Below are 17,939 nucleotides of genomic sequence, written 5' to 3'. Positions count from 1 at the left end.
TTGGAATTACACACTGGCCTCATCTCACAAAAAGCTGCCCTGCCATTGCTGTAGCACAGCTAGTGTGCATTGGCTCAATGCCCAAGACACTTTGTCAGTCCTTGAACTGGGGTCTCCAGCCTGACAGAACCTTGTTTGCTGCTGATCCACTGGGCTGGTTGCCATTTATAACAATTTTAGCTCACAAATCCTCTAAAAACAAAGAAACGATTGGGTTAAATTGCAGCAGAAGCTTCCAAATGCAATTACTTGGTGTGAAATTATGATGTCTTAGCAGGCCAGTGTGTGTTTAATTCTTACCCGAAGGATCAGTAGATGAGTGTCCATGAAATCAACATGATGAGTTTTCTTGTATATGTGTAAATATATATGCTAACACATTCATATAGAGAAATTTGCAGCACTCTCATCTGCACTGAGAAAGAAAACTGAGATTGTAAACCATAGTATGAGACACTTTTCATGCAAGTGTTTCCTGTGCTTGACGCATACCAGTGCATTTACCATGGTTCTGGATCTTTTTGAAAAGTGTTGGTTCGCTGGAATGGGTTGATACCCAGATTAAATGTTTACCCTCCTTTTGTCTAATTGTGCTCAAGCTCTCATCAGCTGCTGCAACAAACCCATTAGCTGACAAAAGCCCAGACTCAGTCTAAATTCCATGTCAGTCGCTGTTTCTGGGAATCTCCTATTAGTCGTGGATCTCTGAAAGTCTGCAGTAGGCAACAAGAAATCCTAGCCCCGAGGACTTGGAAAGAATTAGGCCTGTGCCTCTGTGCCTCCCAGATATCTCTGAGTTCAGCAGGGAGTAGAACCTACTGATAGAAAGACAGCCGAAGAAGAAGTACCTGAGCAGTAAGCAATGGCTCAGGAAAAAGGGCCACAATTGGGTTCCTAAATATAGATTGACACACCCAACTTAAAAAAACATTAAAGAAAAAAATCTTGGCTTAATTTACAGACAAATAGCTCTGATTCCAACAGGAAGGCTTTTGCATTCCAGGGCAATTGTGCTTTAGGAGAGCTGCTCCTCCATAAAAGGGAAGCTGGTGCTGCCAGCAATATTTATGGGACTCAGCAGCCAGGAATAACTGGCATTCTTGGTGCAGGAGACAAGGGGAGAGCTCAGCTGTCCTGGAAGTGAAACGCTTGGTCCTCAAGAAAGTTCCACCAGCCCAAGGAGGTACCAGGAACAAGCATCTGGTCACTGTACAACCTAATTCCTCTCATTAGAGCTTGGAGCTCTTCTGGGTTTCCAGATAAAGAATCTTTCCCAGCAAAGACTGACTACAATCTGTTACCTGTAACATATGGTTGTGTATGGCACTCTGCCATGTTGGAACTTCAGATGTATGTAACAGCATTTCCCATAGGTCCTACAGGATTGACTAACAGGGTTCATATCTGCCCTCACTTCAAGAAAGTCAGAATCCACGTTTATATTCTCTAAGTAAAACACTAGTGTGGTCCTAGCAGAAGGACCCTCATAGCCCTTCTTCAATAGCAGGCACTTTAAAAAAACCCTACATATTATAAGGCCCATGTAAGAAGATTTCTACACAATTTGAGTTCCAAATTTTTTAACCAGAAAAAAACTCCCCTCTTATCGGGACACTAGTAAAGTACACAGAAATCTCAACAGTGGGATTTTTCAGAAGTGTTTAGCATTGTTCTAGAAGTCTCTTTGGAAATCAGTCATGAAACTGTCTATGGGAACAGAACAGCAGCAGTGATACTGACGTTGATCACTAGTGGCTGAATGATATACAGCGTGTGAACATAACATTGTAATCATCAGTAGCACACCCAGGAGAAATTATGACATTCTGACTAAATGCATATTTCATCCATGGGGTGCGCTGCAAACTGCATCCGTCAGCACAGCAGTAGGCTGCTTACAAGAAAAGGAAGTCCATATGTTTTTCATGTATGATTAGCAAGAGCACTGATTAGTTGTCAAGTACTGAGAACCCTACAGTGGTGCCTTCAGACTTAGCCAAGCTGGCACAGTGCACCTTTCTGAAATAGCTTGATTTTTTCACCAATCTACCTACCTTATTAAAGCACAGTTTCAGAAAACTAAGGCTGAACTGCAAGTGAAACATAAATTAATCATATATCTAGTGCATAAGAAACAAAATACTTCATAAGACTGCATATAACTCACAGCAAGACTTGAAACTAGAAGGGGTTGCTTTAAGATCCCTTTATCTTTTTAGCTAACTACTTGTAAATAGACTGCAAAAATAAAGACTATTTAAAAAACATAGTTCAGATTTCTGTTGTATGTAAGAATATGACAGAAGAACAAAATCCACTTAATGTCCTTTCTTTGCCATTCAATGCAGACCTTTCAAAAACTGCAAAATCTGTGCTGCTTGAAAATTTTTTACCTTCTTTATTTGAATGTTGTAGAAGTTAGCAATATTTGTATCTCATGTCAGAGGTTAAATGTCTCCAAACTCCAGTCTAATCCTGAGCTGCTCTTTTACTTGCTTGTTTTTGAAATGCTGAAGTAGCCACTTAGAGGCTCTTTCAGCACCAGTGGTAGCAGAACATCTCAGATACATCTCTGATGATAACACCACTGCTGTACCAACCCTATTTCTGGCACTCTGGATAGTCCCAGCTCACGCTGAAGTGGATTTTTGGTCACTGAAGAGCATCTAGACTGCATTAACTCCATGGATTACATACATGTCTACTGAAGAGAGTTCAGAAAGTTACCTCTATGCAGATACCTAGGGCTTGGTTCAGTTGCCTAAATCTAGTGGAATATGAACTGCCCTCAGGCCCTCGGCTCAGGGCTTTCATAACACCTATGGGAGACCTATGTCTTTCTGGGCTGGTAGTCAGAGATCAGGTGGAATATCCTGGAGCGTCTCAAATGACAAAAAGCACCTATGTTGAGACAACTGAAATAAGCCCTTCCTTCAGACACCTATATTTAGACACCTCAAACCCTCTCCAGCTTCTACAGAGAGGTCCACACAAAATAAAGGGAGAGAATGTAATAATGAAAAATACCAATAGGGTTGTCTGGAATTGGCATCTTTGTTTGCACTTCCAGGAGAAGATGAAATCATAAAGCAGGACTTGCCTTAATCCTGATTGCTCTGGGAAGCTGTTCCTAGTGTTCCATTTTTTCCCTATGAAGGTATCTGAGCTGATTTTGTTCTATACTTTTTGTGCTGTGTCTCACTGAGACTTTGAAAATTTACAAAATCCAGAGACCTAGATACACTGTAGATTTCTCCATTTCTTTTTAAAAAAATCTAAAACCACATTTATTTTGATTTATCTTATGATTTTTTTTAACGTTGAAATGTTAGGGGAAATGAATGTTTGTCAAATGAAAAAATGATGAAAAAAATTGGTGATAGCTTCTGTCAGTATGATATTGTATTGTGTACAAGATTTTCTAATTATGTCCAAGGATTTGATATTGAGGCCTCTCTTTGTCCAGATGGAGCTCAGCAAAAGTGGTCAGCCATGTATTGCTTTAACCAAAGAAAGAAGATTCAGTTAATATTTGATATTTCATGGGTTCACATAGATGTTAGCAAACTCTTTTATTTAAAAAATCCTATGAAATAATATTTCAGAGATATACAAATGGATTTGAATGACTTTTTTTAGGAAAAATGTTTTGGGTCAGCTCAAAGGTGGAATGAAAATATTGATTATCATTGTTCTAATTTATCCTGGAGAAATTTGTAAAAGATACACACACAAAAATCCAACCTCTAGTGAACCTATGGATGGATTATTGCAGTCACTACAAACACTAAAGGTGTGGAAAAATTAAAGTCTAAAGATATTTACATGATCTTAAAAATGGGTAAGAGTTGCTGCCTTTTCTATGATTCTGCCACCCTTCTTTGGTGTTCTTCCACCTTCCCAAGAGTCCCAAGAAAATGGATGTGTCTTCCCTTTCCACATTCTGCAGTTGCTACTGCTGCTCCAGTGGTTGGGAGTGTGCTTGGAGTGTACATTGCTCTGGTATCTTCTGTGCTCCATCTCAGCCACTGAAGCATCAGCAGTTCTGATTATGAAGTAGGTAAACTTAAAAGGAGTAAGGGAAAGAGAAAAGTCCACATGAAAGAGAAGATACTGGGCAAGAAACAAGGGTGGAAAAGGAGGAAGGAACAGTGTGAATGTCAGATCGCACATCAGACTTTGGCTCATATGTAATATCTGATATTTTGTCTATTTTAGAGTGAAAACAAAACAAGGGAGAGAAAGATGATCTGGTTGTTATTTTAATTCCTTGTCCTACATGTTTTATATCTTTGTAGATCCCACTTTGGTTCTTAAGTCCTTGGCACATAACAGTAAGTAATAAAACCTTTCTCCTCCACAAAATCAACTACTGTTTTGAATGTCTTGATATCCACAGCTCTAGAGCTGTCCCTACCATGTACAGTATGATAGAAGAGAAATGCAATGAAGAGCATCATATTACAAAACAATTTATGTCACCTTTTGCATCCAGACTGCTCTACAGCCCATGTGCCAGTCTCTAGATCTCTGCATAACTGCAGTATACAGCTTGGCATTGTGTCTCCCTATTTGAAGTCATTCTCCACTTAGTGAATAATTTGTGATCAGCAGTGGTTTTGAGGCGTGTTGGCAATATTTGAGGTGCCACGTAGCATTGCATCTGTTTTTTAATTGGATATTTTATTGAAATTAACCTACCTGGAACAAAAGAAGCTTGTAAGAATTGCTTACACAAGTCAGGAGTGACATCAGTGTGTGTCAGCATTAGTGGTGCTCTGGGTGCTTTCCAGATAAGAGAAGGCATTTGTTCTGCAAGTGTTATTTACCTGCAACAGTCTTCATCATCCTGCCTTCTACCTCTTCACCTCCCCCATGTTTTCCTCCTCCCCGTTTCCATTCCTGTCCCTTCTCCTGGTTTCTGGGCTTAAAGGAGCTCTGAACCCAAAAGTGGGCTGGTGAAAAGAAGGCCTTAGCACTCCTGAGACTACTTCTCTCTCTGCCCAGAATCTCCTCGTGAATTTGATGGGAAATGAAGCCTTACTTTCTCAAGGGAGTTTGATATCTCATGGCCCTTCTTAATGTTAGCTGTTTCAGCTGGAGGTCAGATTCAAACATGGGTTTGTGTGAGAAGGACTGTTTGCTGTTAGATTTCAAATCATCTCTGAGTGAACAGAGATGGGATACATCCCCAAACTGAACCTGATTTTCACAAATGGTCATTGAGGTCAGGACTCTTGCAAAACGTGTACATCCAGATACATCTAAGATGGTTGATTTGAAATCCAAATCCGAGCTCAGCCTTTCCCCACGCTCAGAAAAATCATGTTTGACATTGAGTAAGCTCCAGAATAAAAGGTAGTTGCAGTTGTTGGGTTTGGAGCTTGGGCTGATAAGATGTTTAGGATGCAATTCACTGAGTTACTCCTATGCCAAAATATAATTATTTTTATGAGTACTATGAAAACAGAGGGTAAATTATATCAAAATATGGTGTTAGTCAGGAGTAGAAAACCAGCCATCTCAGCTCCAAAGATTTTGCTCAGTTTTTACTACCTTAGATAAATATAGACCAAATATGTTATTTTAGGCTAATCCACTGCTGCTTTTACTGAAAACAGATAGATCTTCTTGGAAGACTAATTTTGCACATTCAGCATTGAAAATTTTGACATGCACATGGATACCAAGACCAGAACGGGGGGCATTAGATTTTGTTCTTGTAGTACTCATCATTATTTCAAAAACTATCTGTGCACTATTTTCACTCTTTATGAGTTTCTTACATTCATGAACTTCTTAGTAGGTATTGAGGATTATAAAGTTCTGCTGATTTCTCAGTAGAGCTTCTCAGAGCTGTCAAAAATGAGATAAGTGACACACTTAAAGAGGATTTACAGGCCTGTCTATGGAGAGAATTTTAGGAAAATTAAGGTAAATTCATTTAATGACTGAGCACAGTAAATAGATGAGAGGGTGCTTTCATATCTCATGACAATTGTCTTAGTGCTTATTGGTCTTAAATTGCCTCTCCTCTGATGCATGATTAAGAAAAGGATGCAAGGTTACTTTAGCTTTGTTAGGCCACACTTCATCCAGCTATCTAAAGGAAATAACACTGCCTGCATACCTCATCTGAACCGTTCAGCGTCTCTGACTAAGCAAGCCATACTTGCCACACAGGACTTCAAATGATTTTGCCTTTTTAATCTCTAACATGTATGGGAGGGCTGAGATGGCATCTTGGCCGCTTTTCCATTCCCTGATTCTCTAAGTTGTCCTTTCAGACCTCCACTCAGGTGAATAGTCCTGATCCTTTGAGTAGAGTTCTGCAAGTGCAAATTTGCTGAAAATAGTGATACCCTGTCTTACAACTAGGAGGTTAGAAAGAACGAAGATTTGATTTAGACATTCTGAAAACTTGGCTACATGCAAAAGTATTGGGTCATAAAACTTTTTTTTCACTCTTGTAAATGCAAGAATAAACTGTGTGTTCCCCAATAAAAAGCTCAAGTCTGTAGGTTGTTCTTATTTACTATGAAGAACTGCTTAATAGTGTGTAAGAAGAACGTCAACAGGATTGCCAGGAAGGACTGACAACAGAACATTGAAGAAAGTGTTATTAATCAGTATTCGAACCATTTTACCTTCCATTTTGCCATGGAAACTCGTAACTACACAGGTATATAGATATGCGTCTGTAATGTCCACAGATTCATGCATCTCAAGGTGCTATTACAAGAATTTCTGAGATTTTTGATTCAGTTCATTATTTTCAGTATTTTGAGTGTTCTCATATATATGGCATCTAAGGGCAAAATGACACTGAGTAAACATACAAATGTGTAAGCCATGGCTGTTCTAATCATGCATTTGGGTTACTCAGAGAAATAATTGTGCATGTGTTTGATTTCTGGATGTCTTCTTGCTCTTAACAGATTGAATCTAGATTTGTATGATAAAATGAATGGGGAGGAGAAGAACTTTCATACATCCACATTTTTTAAAAGGACTAGGAATTAGTACCCACAATTCTGTTAAGAAATGAAAAAAGGAAATGACACAATAATAGCGAGCTGAGCTTACACATAAGCACTTTGATCCAAAGATTGTTAGTAGAGAAAAGGAGAGACATCCTGAAAATATAAAGTGGCTTAAAAACTCCACCAGTTGTGACAAAGATAGCACTCATTTCAGCTGTTCTTTCGTAGTTCTCTAAATGATTTTCAACTATCAAAAGCATTTTTCTGTATGAATAAAACATCAGAAGTTTTTACATTTGAGTTAGCATAACAGAGACATTTTTGTTGCCAAAACTTCCAGGATACTTCCTTGAAGGAGTAACTCACCTTGCTTTGAGCACAGATTTACATAAACAGGTTTTCCCGTCTCACTGGCTTCTAGCTGCATCCATGTATGAAGGTATTTTTTACTCTGCTTGGCCATTACCTTCTGACCTTGCTTTGTGAGAAAAAGAGAGCTGTTTGCCACCTTCAGGAGCCCGTCCTCGTGGCAAGTCCACCTGACTGCCTGGGGACAATCAACAATGATGCTGCGAGAGGACAGAGCAGAGCGCGTAGAGATGCTCAGGCACTGAGCAGATTTCACATGGAGGAGCCTGTCATCTGCTGTCCACCGCCACTTCTGGTTGAGGTTTGTCATATTGCACTTTTCCATAATGACTCCTCTCTTTTCTGAAAGACACTGCTGTTTCTGGACATGGATAATCAGAAACCCTTCTGGAAAAGCAAAATTCCAGAAAAATATAATAGATTACACATGGGTATTTAACAAAAAGCAAATCCTTGATGATTTAAAATACATCAGCAACTTAATCTCTCTTCCCATTTTCTATGTGTTGAACTTTTCATGCAACATTCTATAAGTTGAACCTATTTTAAAAAAAAAACCCAAACACACTAGCCACATGATGCAAGTACTAGTAATGTAAATTATGAGAATGCAAAAAGGAAACTTGTGGTAAGGTCATTATGGCCTTCATTATATATAAAAATGAAGAAAAAATTAAACCAGATATAAAAGAAATCCAAGAACTATTATATTTCAAGCATTTCCTTTGCTTGAAAGCATACAGAGATCTACACAAGCTCTCAGTCTCTTTTTCAGTTTTACAACACAGACATTTTAAAACATAATTTACTGCCTGGGAGTTGTTTTAGTAAAATTCATAGTGTTTCTGAAGAAAACATATAAGAAACATATAAGAAAACATATTCACAAATCTGTGTGCTTCTCAGTGCCTGTGTCATTACAGGAACGGAGTTTCTTTATTGATAGGAAGTACATCTATGTTACTGGATTTACTCCAACGTCTCTAGCTGTTAGTTTTGTGACCATTCCAACCCATGCAAGATTAGCTCTCTGTGTCACCACGCTTAAAAGATCAACACTAGATACTCAAATGAAGAGAACTACAATGCATTCATCAAACCCCCACAAAGTTACAGAATACAGAACTGATTATTTCAAATGCAGCCTCCCTACCATATCATGTTTGGGTTTTTCTCTGTTTATAATCTCAGTTACTCAAAACATTTTCAGCCTCATTAGTCACAAAGTGCTAAACCAAACATGTATTTATTTCCCTCAGTTGATATTTGTCAACCCCTATTTTCACAGACCTCAGTATTTTCTGACTAAGCATCACAGAAAGCTCCTGTCTCTGAAATCACACAAAGTCTAAATAAATAGGAATGTCCCCTTTAAAGAGTTTGTCCCAAAACTCATCTCCTGGATTGTCTATCAGGAGATCTTCTTAAAAAAAGAAGATGTATCTCCAGCATAGAAGGAGACAGTTTGTTTTCCTTTGGAAAGAAATCTAAACAGAACGGGCTATGCTGGCCCTGCCCCCCATTCCTCTTGTACGAACCACAGCGAAGAGGTGACTCATTTTTTTCAAGTCACCGGCTATGCTGGAGGGCTCTACTCAGTGGCAGAAGGAGCAACACGGAGGAGGGGAAGGAGGGAGAGACACTTACCTGAGAATGTCAAGGCAAGACAGGTAGAAACCAGGACGTGAAATAAAGAATCCATTTTCCCTCTAGCAACTCCCCATGCTTCTCTTAAAAAAACCCACCTCAGATAAGTGAAGCGAAGGCTAGGAAGGAAATGTGCCTTCACAGGGGGAAAAAGTCAGTGACGAGCACTTCCTTCTATTCAATTGTTTTGGGGAGTTTTACAGCACTTTGTCCTTTTATACGATTCTTCAGAGTGTACTAATTGGTTTATTTTGGAAAAATACAAGCAACAGACAGAGACGTTTTCAAACACCTGGGAAACTTAGAGATTATATTGAATCTCCTTAGACTAAAAGAAAGGGAATTATACTTTTGTGTAATTTGTTGCCTGTGAAATATTACAAGTTTGCAGGTCATCTGGATGTTGCAGGGTAAATATCTGCTGTAATATCTTGGGAACAAACACATACTTTTTGTAACTATACACAATCAAGCAAAATCTCAATATTGATACTTCTAACTCCACAAATTCTAAAAGCCAAGTGGAGGGTGGGGGAGAAGGGGAAGAGGAGGAGCCAAACTTCTGGTATCTGTATCAGGTCTTACAGAAACTCCCCATGAGGAATCAAATGATGCTGGGTTTGCCTTCCCATCAGGTGGTGCACCTTGCTCCATGTCAGTGGGATATTGCTATTGCATGTGTCCTCTGGATTGGTTCCCAAGTGGTATGAAGCCATGGTGGAGGGTAACCAAATTGTACTGGGTTGAACCTGTTTATGGGGGTACAAGAGTGTGGGGGGCATTAACTACTCTAGGCAAGAATAGAGACTTCAGTTAATATTTTATATCAAGTTTAATTTATTAGCAGTATGAAGCAAAGTCAACATCACTGCATTAAAAACTCAATATACCCTGTAAACAGACCTCCCAGTGCTGTAAGTCAAAATGCCAACTTTGCATATCTCTTAAAAACAAACTCATACTGAACAGTAAAGGAAACAGTCATAGCAGCATTTTCTTTCTTGTATAACCTGTCATGGAACAGTCCATATCACTAAAGGCATCTATCTCTTACTGAAAGAGATAGAGCAGATAAACAACATATGCTAAAATTTCCATATTAATAAAAGACATACAAATATTTAAAATCCTTACCATTTAATATATCCTACAAAGTTTGTTTTAAAAGCAGAATGACTTACACAATTTACAAATACACTGGATTCAGGTCTGTAGCAGAAGCATGTTCTAAGACAATCAACAGTATAGGGTAAATACAAACACACTGAAGAACAAACATTGTGCTCTGTAAGACCCACAGTAAATACACATTTAATAGTTAACAGTAGGAAGAACATATATTTCCATACAAATTATTAACTGCTTTTGAATATTTTCAAAAACAAGATGTTTAATTCTTTTTTTATTATCTCATCTTTTTTTAAATCCATAATTGAACACTTGCGATTTTAGCAGCAAGAATATTATGTGGCCAAGAAACAAGCTCACCACATAATCAGTAATAGCACTTTACATTACAGCTGACAGTCCATTCACAAGACAGTTTGCAAACGTCAAAGCATTTATACACTTGTTAAACGTATCTTCTGTAGAAGTCCCAATGTCCATCTGACTGCAGCAGTAGCACATACATACATTCCATATGGCAGATATCAGCATTACAGAATTAAACCCACCTTTAGATACATACACAAAATCCGTGTGTAGTTTCAGGACAGAACCTTCTTTATAAATCATTTTTGGGAAGCTCACAATACATTCATATATAGTAAGGGTCCAGCAATCTCCATACTTTTGCCAAACCGTCCACAATCCTTTCAGAAGTTGGCCTCGAAGCTGTCTTTCCCACTGCAGTAAACTCCTTGAAGAAGCTGCTGCTAGGTAATGAAACAAATTACCTCAAGAGACTGACATTCAGTTTTACACTCCTTGGCTTCACTGGACAGCTTCTGCAGAAAGTCTGCTTTCATACAGACTCAGTGCATGGTGCACAAATTCATACTGCTCACTGGTCTGAACCATTCCACCCCTGGAAAGGAAACACACTGGGCTGAAATCTTATTGTTAAGAATGCAACAACTTCCAGCCTCTGACAGCCTCATGACCACCAGATAATACAAGCCCTTTTGTCAATTTTTGGCTTAGAGTTTTCTCAAGTAAGTGGGAGATTTGGCTAAGCAGAAGTACTTTCATCATAACTTATGCCATCCAGCACATGCCTAGAAAGAAGAGTTCCTAGTTCCATCAGAGTAAGAACTAGAGAAGAAAACATCTGGCACCTACATTATAAAACATACATTTCAAATTCAATACATTCAAAGAGAATTTTTCTCAATCAGTTGGGCAAGGAAGGCCAGATACATGGATGCAGCATTACCACTGATGGAGCAAGGAAACAGTCAGAATCTGGCCTTTCATTTCTGTCCTTTACTAAAAATGTAACCTTTGGTGACCTGCAGATAGTCTGTGCAGAGAACAGCTCTTCCTGTCCTCTTTCTAACGCCTACGATGCATCCTGTCCGAACAGCAGCCTAAGACACTTTGCAGCAGTGAATCATTTCACTACCAACAATACAAAAGAGTTTAACTTGACCATAAAAAGGACTAGTTTAATCCAAGCCAGCTTGGCTTAAATGCCTACATTTTATACATTCACCTGATAACAATCCTTTTTCAGGTCTAAGTATGAGGATCAAATCCCATATGTCAGTGCCAGTTGCAGTGTGGTAGGAAGGGGATGTCATACTGGAGGTAGGTGTGATGATATTTACTACAAGTGGTACCATTTAACTCTGAAATTAAACTGAGCCTCTTTCTGTCAGTACTGAGATATTCCAGGTCTCCCTTCTCACGGAGTATAGCCTCAAGTTTACTTAATTCCACTTGTGTTATCTCACCTGCCAGGGTATTCAAAGCTACCTACTCTGCTTCTAGAACAAGCCCCCAGTTCATCCTCAGTGTACCCTGGAGCAATGAGCTACCTTTGTGATGATGAAAGATTAAATGGCCTTAGCGGGAAGGAAGACATTAAGATATGTATCGCGTTTGGCTTCAGTTATATCTTCATTGAAATATTCAAATTTGTGAGATATTTGGATCCAGAGCACTGTTGAAGCCAGATATCTTACAAGGACAGACTCCCATGAGCTCTCTAGCAACAAATACAGTACTGATATACCAAGCTACTTGAAAAATGGTAAAACTGCCTCAAAAAGTATCATCCTTTAGTATTAGAGAACTTTATCTACAACAAAGCATCCTTTTATTTTCCTCAGTGCTACTGGGTAAATGGCTGTGGCAGGCAAATCATAATTAAAATAATATCTACTTTTTTAAGGAAATGACCAGCTGTCTGTGTTCCCCCAATGAGGTCAGGCAAATGTCGAACATCTTTTAGTGAACTGCATGTCTATTATGATATGGTATTCCCAGGAACAAAATCACAGGCCCTTAAATGGTTTCATCTGGCACAAAATATGGGAAGCCGCATGAGGAGCAGCTGAGGTCACTTGGTCTGTTCAGCCTGGAGAAGAGGAGACTGAGGGGAGACCTCATTGCAGTCTACCACTTCCTTGTGAGGGGAAGAGGAGAGGCAGCCACTGATCTCTTCTCTGTGGTGACCAGTGACAGGATCTGGGGCAATGGCCTGAAGTGGTGTCAAGGGAAGTTTAGGTTGGATGTTAGAAAGAGGTTCTTCACTCAGGTTGGGCACTGGAACAGGCTCCCCAGCGAAGTAGTCACAGCATGAAGCCTGACAGAGTTCAAGAAGTGTTCGAATGCTACTCTCAGGCACATGGTGTGACTCTTCAGGATGGTCCTGTGCAGGGCTAGGGATTGGACTCAATGATCCTTGTGGGTCCCTTCCAACTTGGCATATTCTGTGATTCTGTAAAAATGCAGCAGACTCTTAGCTTTGCCAACAAAGACACAGATTCATAACTCTTGGCTGCCTGTTGCCTTCAGCTGCTTGCCTCTTTGCTTGTCCCCTACCCAGAGATCCAGTCAGAGACTGAAGGTGATGGGAGGGCTTTGCTCTGGTCCTCTGTGCTGCCTAGTCTCCTTCCTTTCTCATCACTGCTGCATCCTGCTCTGCCCACACAACCCCTTTCCAGCTAGCTTCCCTCTCTGTCTCCCCCATTGACGTTCCCGCAAGATGTTCTCTAAGGGAGTGCACTTCCCAGGTTAGATCAGCTGTGTGGAATGGGTGGAGGAAGGAAACATATCCAGGCAGAAGGACTCAGCAGGAAGGGCAGGCTAAAACAAGTTTGACTGTACTAGGCTGTTTGAGGTGGTGATCCTTGCTCCTTCATCTTCCTTACTTCTGTTGAAGTACATGACAAAAAGGCATGTATAAGACTGGCTTGGGCTGAGCCCAGCACTACCCCATTTGCTCTGTGTTAGCAAGCATAACCGAAATGTTATCATGCTTCTGAACCTTGTATAGGCAAACCAATGCACACCTCTGTCAGCTTAAGGACACTTGAGTCTTATACAGAGGTTCAGACAACTTAGCCTTGTCAGTGCTGTTATACATGGGATTCATAGAACCATAGCATCACAGAATTGTTTCGGTTGGAAGGGACCTTAAAGACCACCTAGTTCCAAACCCCCAGCCATGGGCAGGGACACCTTCCACTAAGTCAGAAGGTTGCTCAGAGGCCCATCCAACCCAGCTTTGAATGCTAACCACAACTTCTCTGGGCACCCTCACAGTAAAGAATTTCTTCCTAATACCCAATGTAAATTTACTCTCTTTTAGTTTAAAACCATTACCAGTCATCCTATCACTACAGACCATGGTAAAAAGGCTTTCTTTGTCTTTCTTATAAGCCCCCTTTCATACCGAAAGGCCGCAAAAATATGTCCCTGGATCCTGTTCTTCTCCAGGCTGAACAGCCCCATCTCTCTCAGATTTCCTTCATAGGAGAGGTGTTCTATCCCTCTGACCATTTTCATGGCCCTTCTCTGGATCCACTCTAGAAGTTCCATGCCTTTTTTTGTCCTGGGGACCCCAGAGCTGAATTTCTGGGCTGGAAGTGCACATTGCCAGCTCATGTCCAATTTTTCATCTACCACTATCCCCAAGTTCTTCTCTCCTTTGTTCTTGTGCAAGGCTCACATCTAATAGCAGGGAATTATCTGTGAGCCCCAGACATCAGTTTGTGCAAATAGCTGTGTGGAAGAGAACTTCAGGAGGAAATCTGCTCAAGGAGGGAGGTTTCCTCTCCCATGTCCCTAGTGCCCAGAAGGGATATATCAACAGCTACAGCACCTCCGGGTGTGCAGCCTTCATCCTTTTGCCAACCTGCACTGCCAGCTCCTCTGTGAGCTTTTGAGCTTTCAGTTTCTTGGGGACTATTTGGGCTGGTGCTCAAAAGAAACAGCCCCTGGTATCCTGAGGGCTCGGGGACCAGGACCAGCTTTGCTTGGGTAGCAATGGGTGCGTAAAGGGCCCTTTACCCTGCCCTCTGGTTTGCTGCTAGTGCAGCTGGATGCAGTCTGCTCCAGAATGAATGTGATATAGGGTTTGGGATTATTTTTTTTTAACCTGAAGCGATTGGTCAAAGCACTTCAACAATGAATTGACGCACACTGGAAACTCTTTTCATCCTGTCTGAGGAGCCAAGAACAAAGTTATCGGATGTCATTCCAAGAATGTGCCTTTAAGGTTAAGAATGTGCAAAGTTTCTCGATGTCACAGTAAGTCTTAAAGATGCCTCACATCAAACATTTCCTGTTTCTGTTGCAAAACATAAAAAATGAACTGGGAAAAAAAGCAAGCCGAGCAGACCTGTGGGTCTGTCTTTCTACAAATTCACATAGAGCATGGCCGTATTTCCATCCTGGGTCAAGATTTTGAGTGGGTGTTCCATTTCCTCATGTTAGCTCAGCACTGACCATTACTGTCAGATTTGTTCATCCCTTAACTTACACTGAACAGCTAAAAAGAAAGTGGTACCTGGACATACTTACCTAGGAACAGCTCTGTCCTGTCTCATTCCCTATTGGAGCCTTATTTAAAACTTTGTTTCCAGGGAGGGTAATTAATTAAACTATTTTGCAACATAACTTTTTGCACCATATGCGATTTGTCTGGATGCTTGTTTGGTTTTTACTGAATATCCTGGCAATAAAAATGTTTTGGTAAGTCACTACAGCATCACTGTGAGTCCCACAAGCACAGCTCTTTTCTCCTATTGCTTGGTTCTCTTTGGTAGAAATGTGGGCATGGAACCATGTGATAAAAAGATCACACGAGTGGATATGCCTGAGTATGCTCATTACATCAGTAACCTGAATTTGGATGGTGAAGCTCCGAGCATGAGCCAGCCTGTCCAGGAACCTAGTCAGGGTCAGATATCATGGATGAAATAGTCAGTGTACCTCTTAGCCAGGTTTCTGGATCCCAGGTGGTCAGATAAAACCACCCTTTTCTGCTGAACTTTCTTTTTTTCTTTTTCATGAGGGCAATCTGATGCACAAAGAATAAATTGGAGCTTAGCTGCTCACCAGCATAATGAGGAAGACAACCTCAGCACTGCTCCTGCTCTACTCCATTGCTAATGTTGGCCATGCTGGTACGTAAAGTGCAACACAGCTATAGATGGCCACAGCCAGCTCTTGCAGCCAAGTCTAGAGGGCTTTAGTTCATTTGCCAGCTTCATGACAGATGTAAAGACTCTGTCTCATACACTGCCTGCCAATAACCACCATGTCAGGACTGGAACATCAGGGGAGGCTGGTCCCATCGAGCTTTGTCCATGCAACAGTGATACCTGGTCACTTTATGGACCTGCAGTCTGATAGGGCTGGCAGTGGCTACTGTAGTGTTTAGGGGCCACTAAGCTTTGCCTTAGTAATCCTTGTTATAAACTGACTGCCACGGGAGTGAGATTCATTCTGCAATATGGCCAATTGGAAAAAAAAAAAAAAAAAAGAAAAAAGAGGTTTTGGTTACTGAGTTTTACCCAGAAAAATGTCTTTAAAAATTACAATAGGGACATACTCTTCGTCTCAGGCAATGCTTGAGAATATGAAGTATTTTAAGCAAGATCTCTGGAGTCTATTTATATAATCTGAAACTTGAAAAAATACAGAAATCTGCAAAAAAACAATGCTTTATAACAAGTTTTGTGTCACGGAGATTGCTGTTATGAATGTTATATTTGGGTCAGATTTCCATTCTCTTTCTAAGTTTATCTAGGGTACTAATATGTATAAGAAAGTTCTTTAGTCAGATCCACTCAGTGAAATTGTGTTGTCAGTTATAATGCTGAAAATTTGGCTTATTTTTTTATGTCTGAAATAATGACATTAAAATGATGCAGCTGAAACCAGAGTTTGCTTCCACTTCTCTACAATGGAGTGTAAAAGCAATAAGAAAAAGGTTATCTCATAATAGAAATACTAAAACAGAGGAGAACACTACAAACCTTTTTCAATAAGGTGAACAGATAATCAGAAAAGAGTGTTGGAAATTTGGAGTTGATAATTTAAAACAGACTAAGCATTTTTCCCTCACCATTTCCATCTCATTTTGTTGCTGAGATTTTTAGGTCAGTAACTTCCCTTGGAGAATTGTACACTCCAAGTGGCTCATGTTGCCCTGTAAAGATCGCATTACGATCTCTAGTACGATGAAGTCGCATGAGAGGGGAAGGCAGAGGAGGTGATCCATAAACACATTCAACGATATGGATTCCAGTCCTTCTGCAATTCATGGTTCCAGTACCTTTCAAGGCTCTTCAGAACACAAAAATTCTGTATTGCCCCTTTGACCTAAGCTCTTTTTCAGCATTTGCACTCATATGGATTTTTTCCATTTAAAGAAGAAATGCATGTCAGGAGCAGTTAAGATACTTGCAAGGTGAGTAGGAGAGGAGACTTCTCTGTTCTTAGTTCAATCCTGTTTATTTACTTTATAAAAAAACCTGTTTCCCTAGGCAGAATAAGAAAGAAACATACAACCAAACCAATAGTTTCCATTGTGCACAATACCCACATCTTCCTTTCCAACACAAATCTCTCTTCAGCCATGGTTTCACAAAACAAAGCACTCTGCAACAATGGTGCCTTACACTGTTCCTGCTCCCAAGCTGTGAATTCAGTCAGGGAATTGAACTGACTTAAGAAAACTGTGCAACAAATGCCTTGCTATTTTCTTAGGCTGAGGAAATCTGCCAGCTCAATTCAAAAGGACTCCCAGCACAGCTGAGGGAATAGCAACAGCACCAGATTTGCCTTTCTCCAGTGCTCAAAGAAACTACACACTGAGTGAGCCTGGATGTCCCTGTCAATCCAGGCTTGAAGATAATCCTTTATCTCCAGACTGCCCCATATCTCTTGTGTCCTAGTGAGATCATGCATACAGCAGAATGCAAAGCAACATCCAACTGTGAAAAGGTTTTCAGAATCGTTACTGAATCATTACTGATCATTACTAAATTGTTTCAGTGATGATTTCAAAATCATTTCAGAATGATCACTGATTTATGGTTCTTCTGGAACTCACCGATCCACTCGTAGCTGGCAGACAATGCTCAATGCATCTACAACTCCCTCTTCCTTCAACTGCTGACAACCAATGGCCGTGGCAATAAAACATCCAGTTCTGCCTATACCAGCACTGAAAAGAAGGCATATTTGATAGGGGAATGAAATTCACAGATCAAGGAGTTAAGTGCAAAACACTAAATAGATATGAAAACACTAAAAATATGAAACATGGAATTTCTAGAACCTACAGTTCCTGGGTGCATGACCAGCAAGGCTGTCTTCTCAGCTCACTTTCTTTGAGTGAAATGAAAGTGTGCACTGTTCCAGCAATCCAGTTGTTGTGGGTAATTGTGAGACATTTTTCCAGTTTGCATACAAGTGTATGGTAAGAAAAACAATCTTCATTAGCACCACAAAGTCCAAGTATTCTCTGGCCCAGTCCAA

General features: G+C 40.2%; 2 protein-coding genes across 6 annotated transcripts in view; both read right to left on the bottom strand.

Moving 5' to 3' along the window:
- Positions 1-9,086, bottom strand: part of PTPRB (protein tyrosine phosphatase, receptor type B) — a 64,196-nt gene extending 55,110 nt beyond the window's left edge. For both annotated transcript variants that reach the window (XM_017832809.1, XM_017832810.1), the window contains exons 1-2: positions 9,000-9,086; positions 7,350-7,739 (exon numbers count right to left, since the gene is read on the bottom strand). In XM_017832809.1, the coding sequence (XP_017688298.1) occupies positions 7,350-7,739; positions 9,000-9,054 (445 nt within the window). In that variant the 5' untranslated portion in view covers positions 9,055-9,086. The remainder of the gene's footprint in view (positions 1-7,349; positions 7,740-8,999) is intronic.
- A 732-nt stretch (positions 9,087-9,818) lies between these two features.
- PTPRR (protein tyrosine phosphatase, receptor type R) overlaps positions 9,819-17,939 on the bottom strand; it is a 145,935-nt gene continuing 137,814 nt past the window's right edge. For all 4 annotated transcript variants that reach the window (XM_017832815.1, XM_017832818.1, XM_017832819.1 and 1 more), the window contains 2 exons: positions 17,512-17,625; positions 9,819-11,028 (listed from right to left, as the gene is read on the bottom strand). In XM_017832815.1, the coding sequence (XP_017688304.1) occupies positions 10,935-11,028; positions 17,512-17,625 (208 nt within the window). In that variant the 3' untranslated portion in view covers positions 9,819-10,934. The remainder of the gene's footprint in view (positions 11,029-17,511; positions 17,626-17,939) is intronic.

Source organism: Lepidothrix coronata, unplaced genomic scaffold (assembly GCF_001604755.1).
Source record: "Lepidothrix coronata isolate B3197 unplaced genomic scaffold, Lepidothrix_coronata-1.0 Scaffold206, whole genome shotgun sequence".
NCBI classification, from domain to species: Eukaryota; Metazoa; Chordata; class Aves; order Passeriformes; family Pipridae; genus Lepidothrix; species Lepidothrix coronata.
This window is presented reverse-complemented; position numbering and strand designations above follow the sequence as displayed.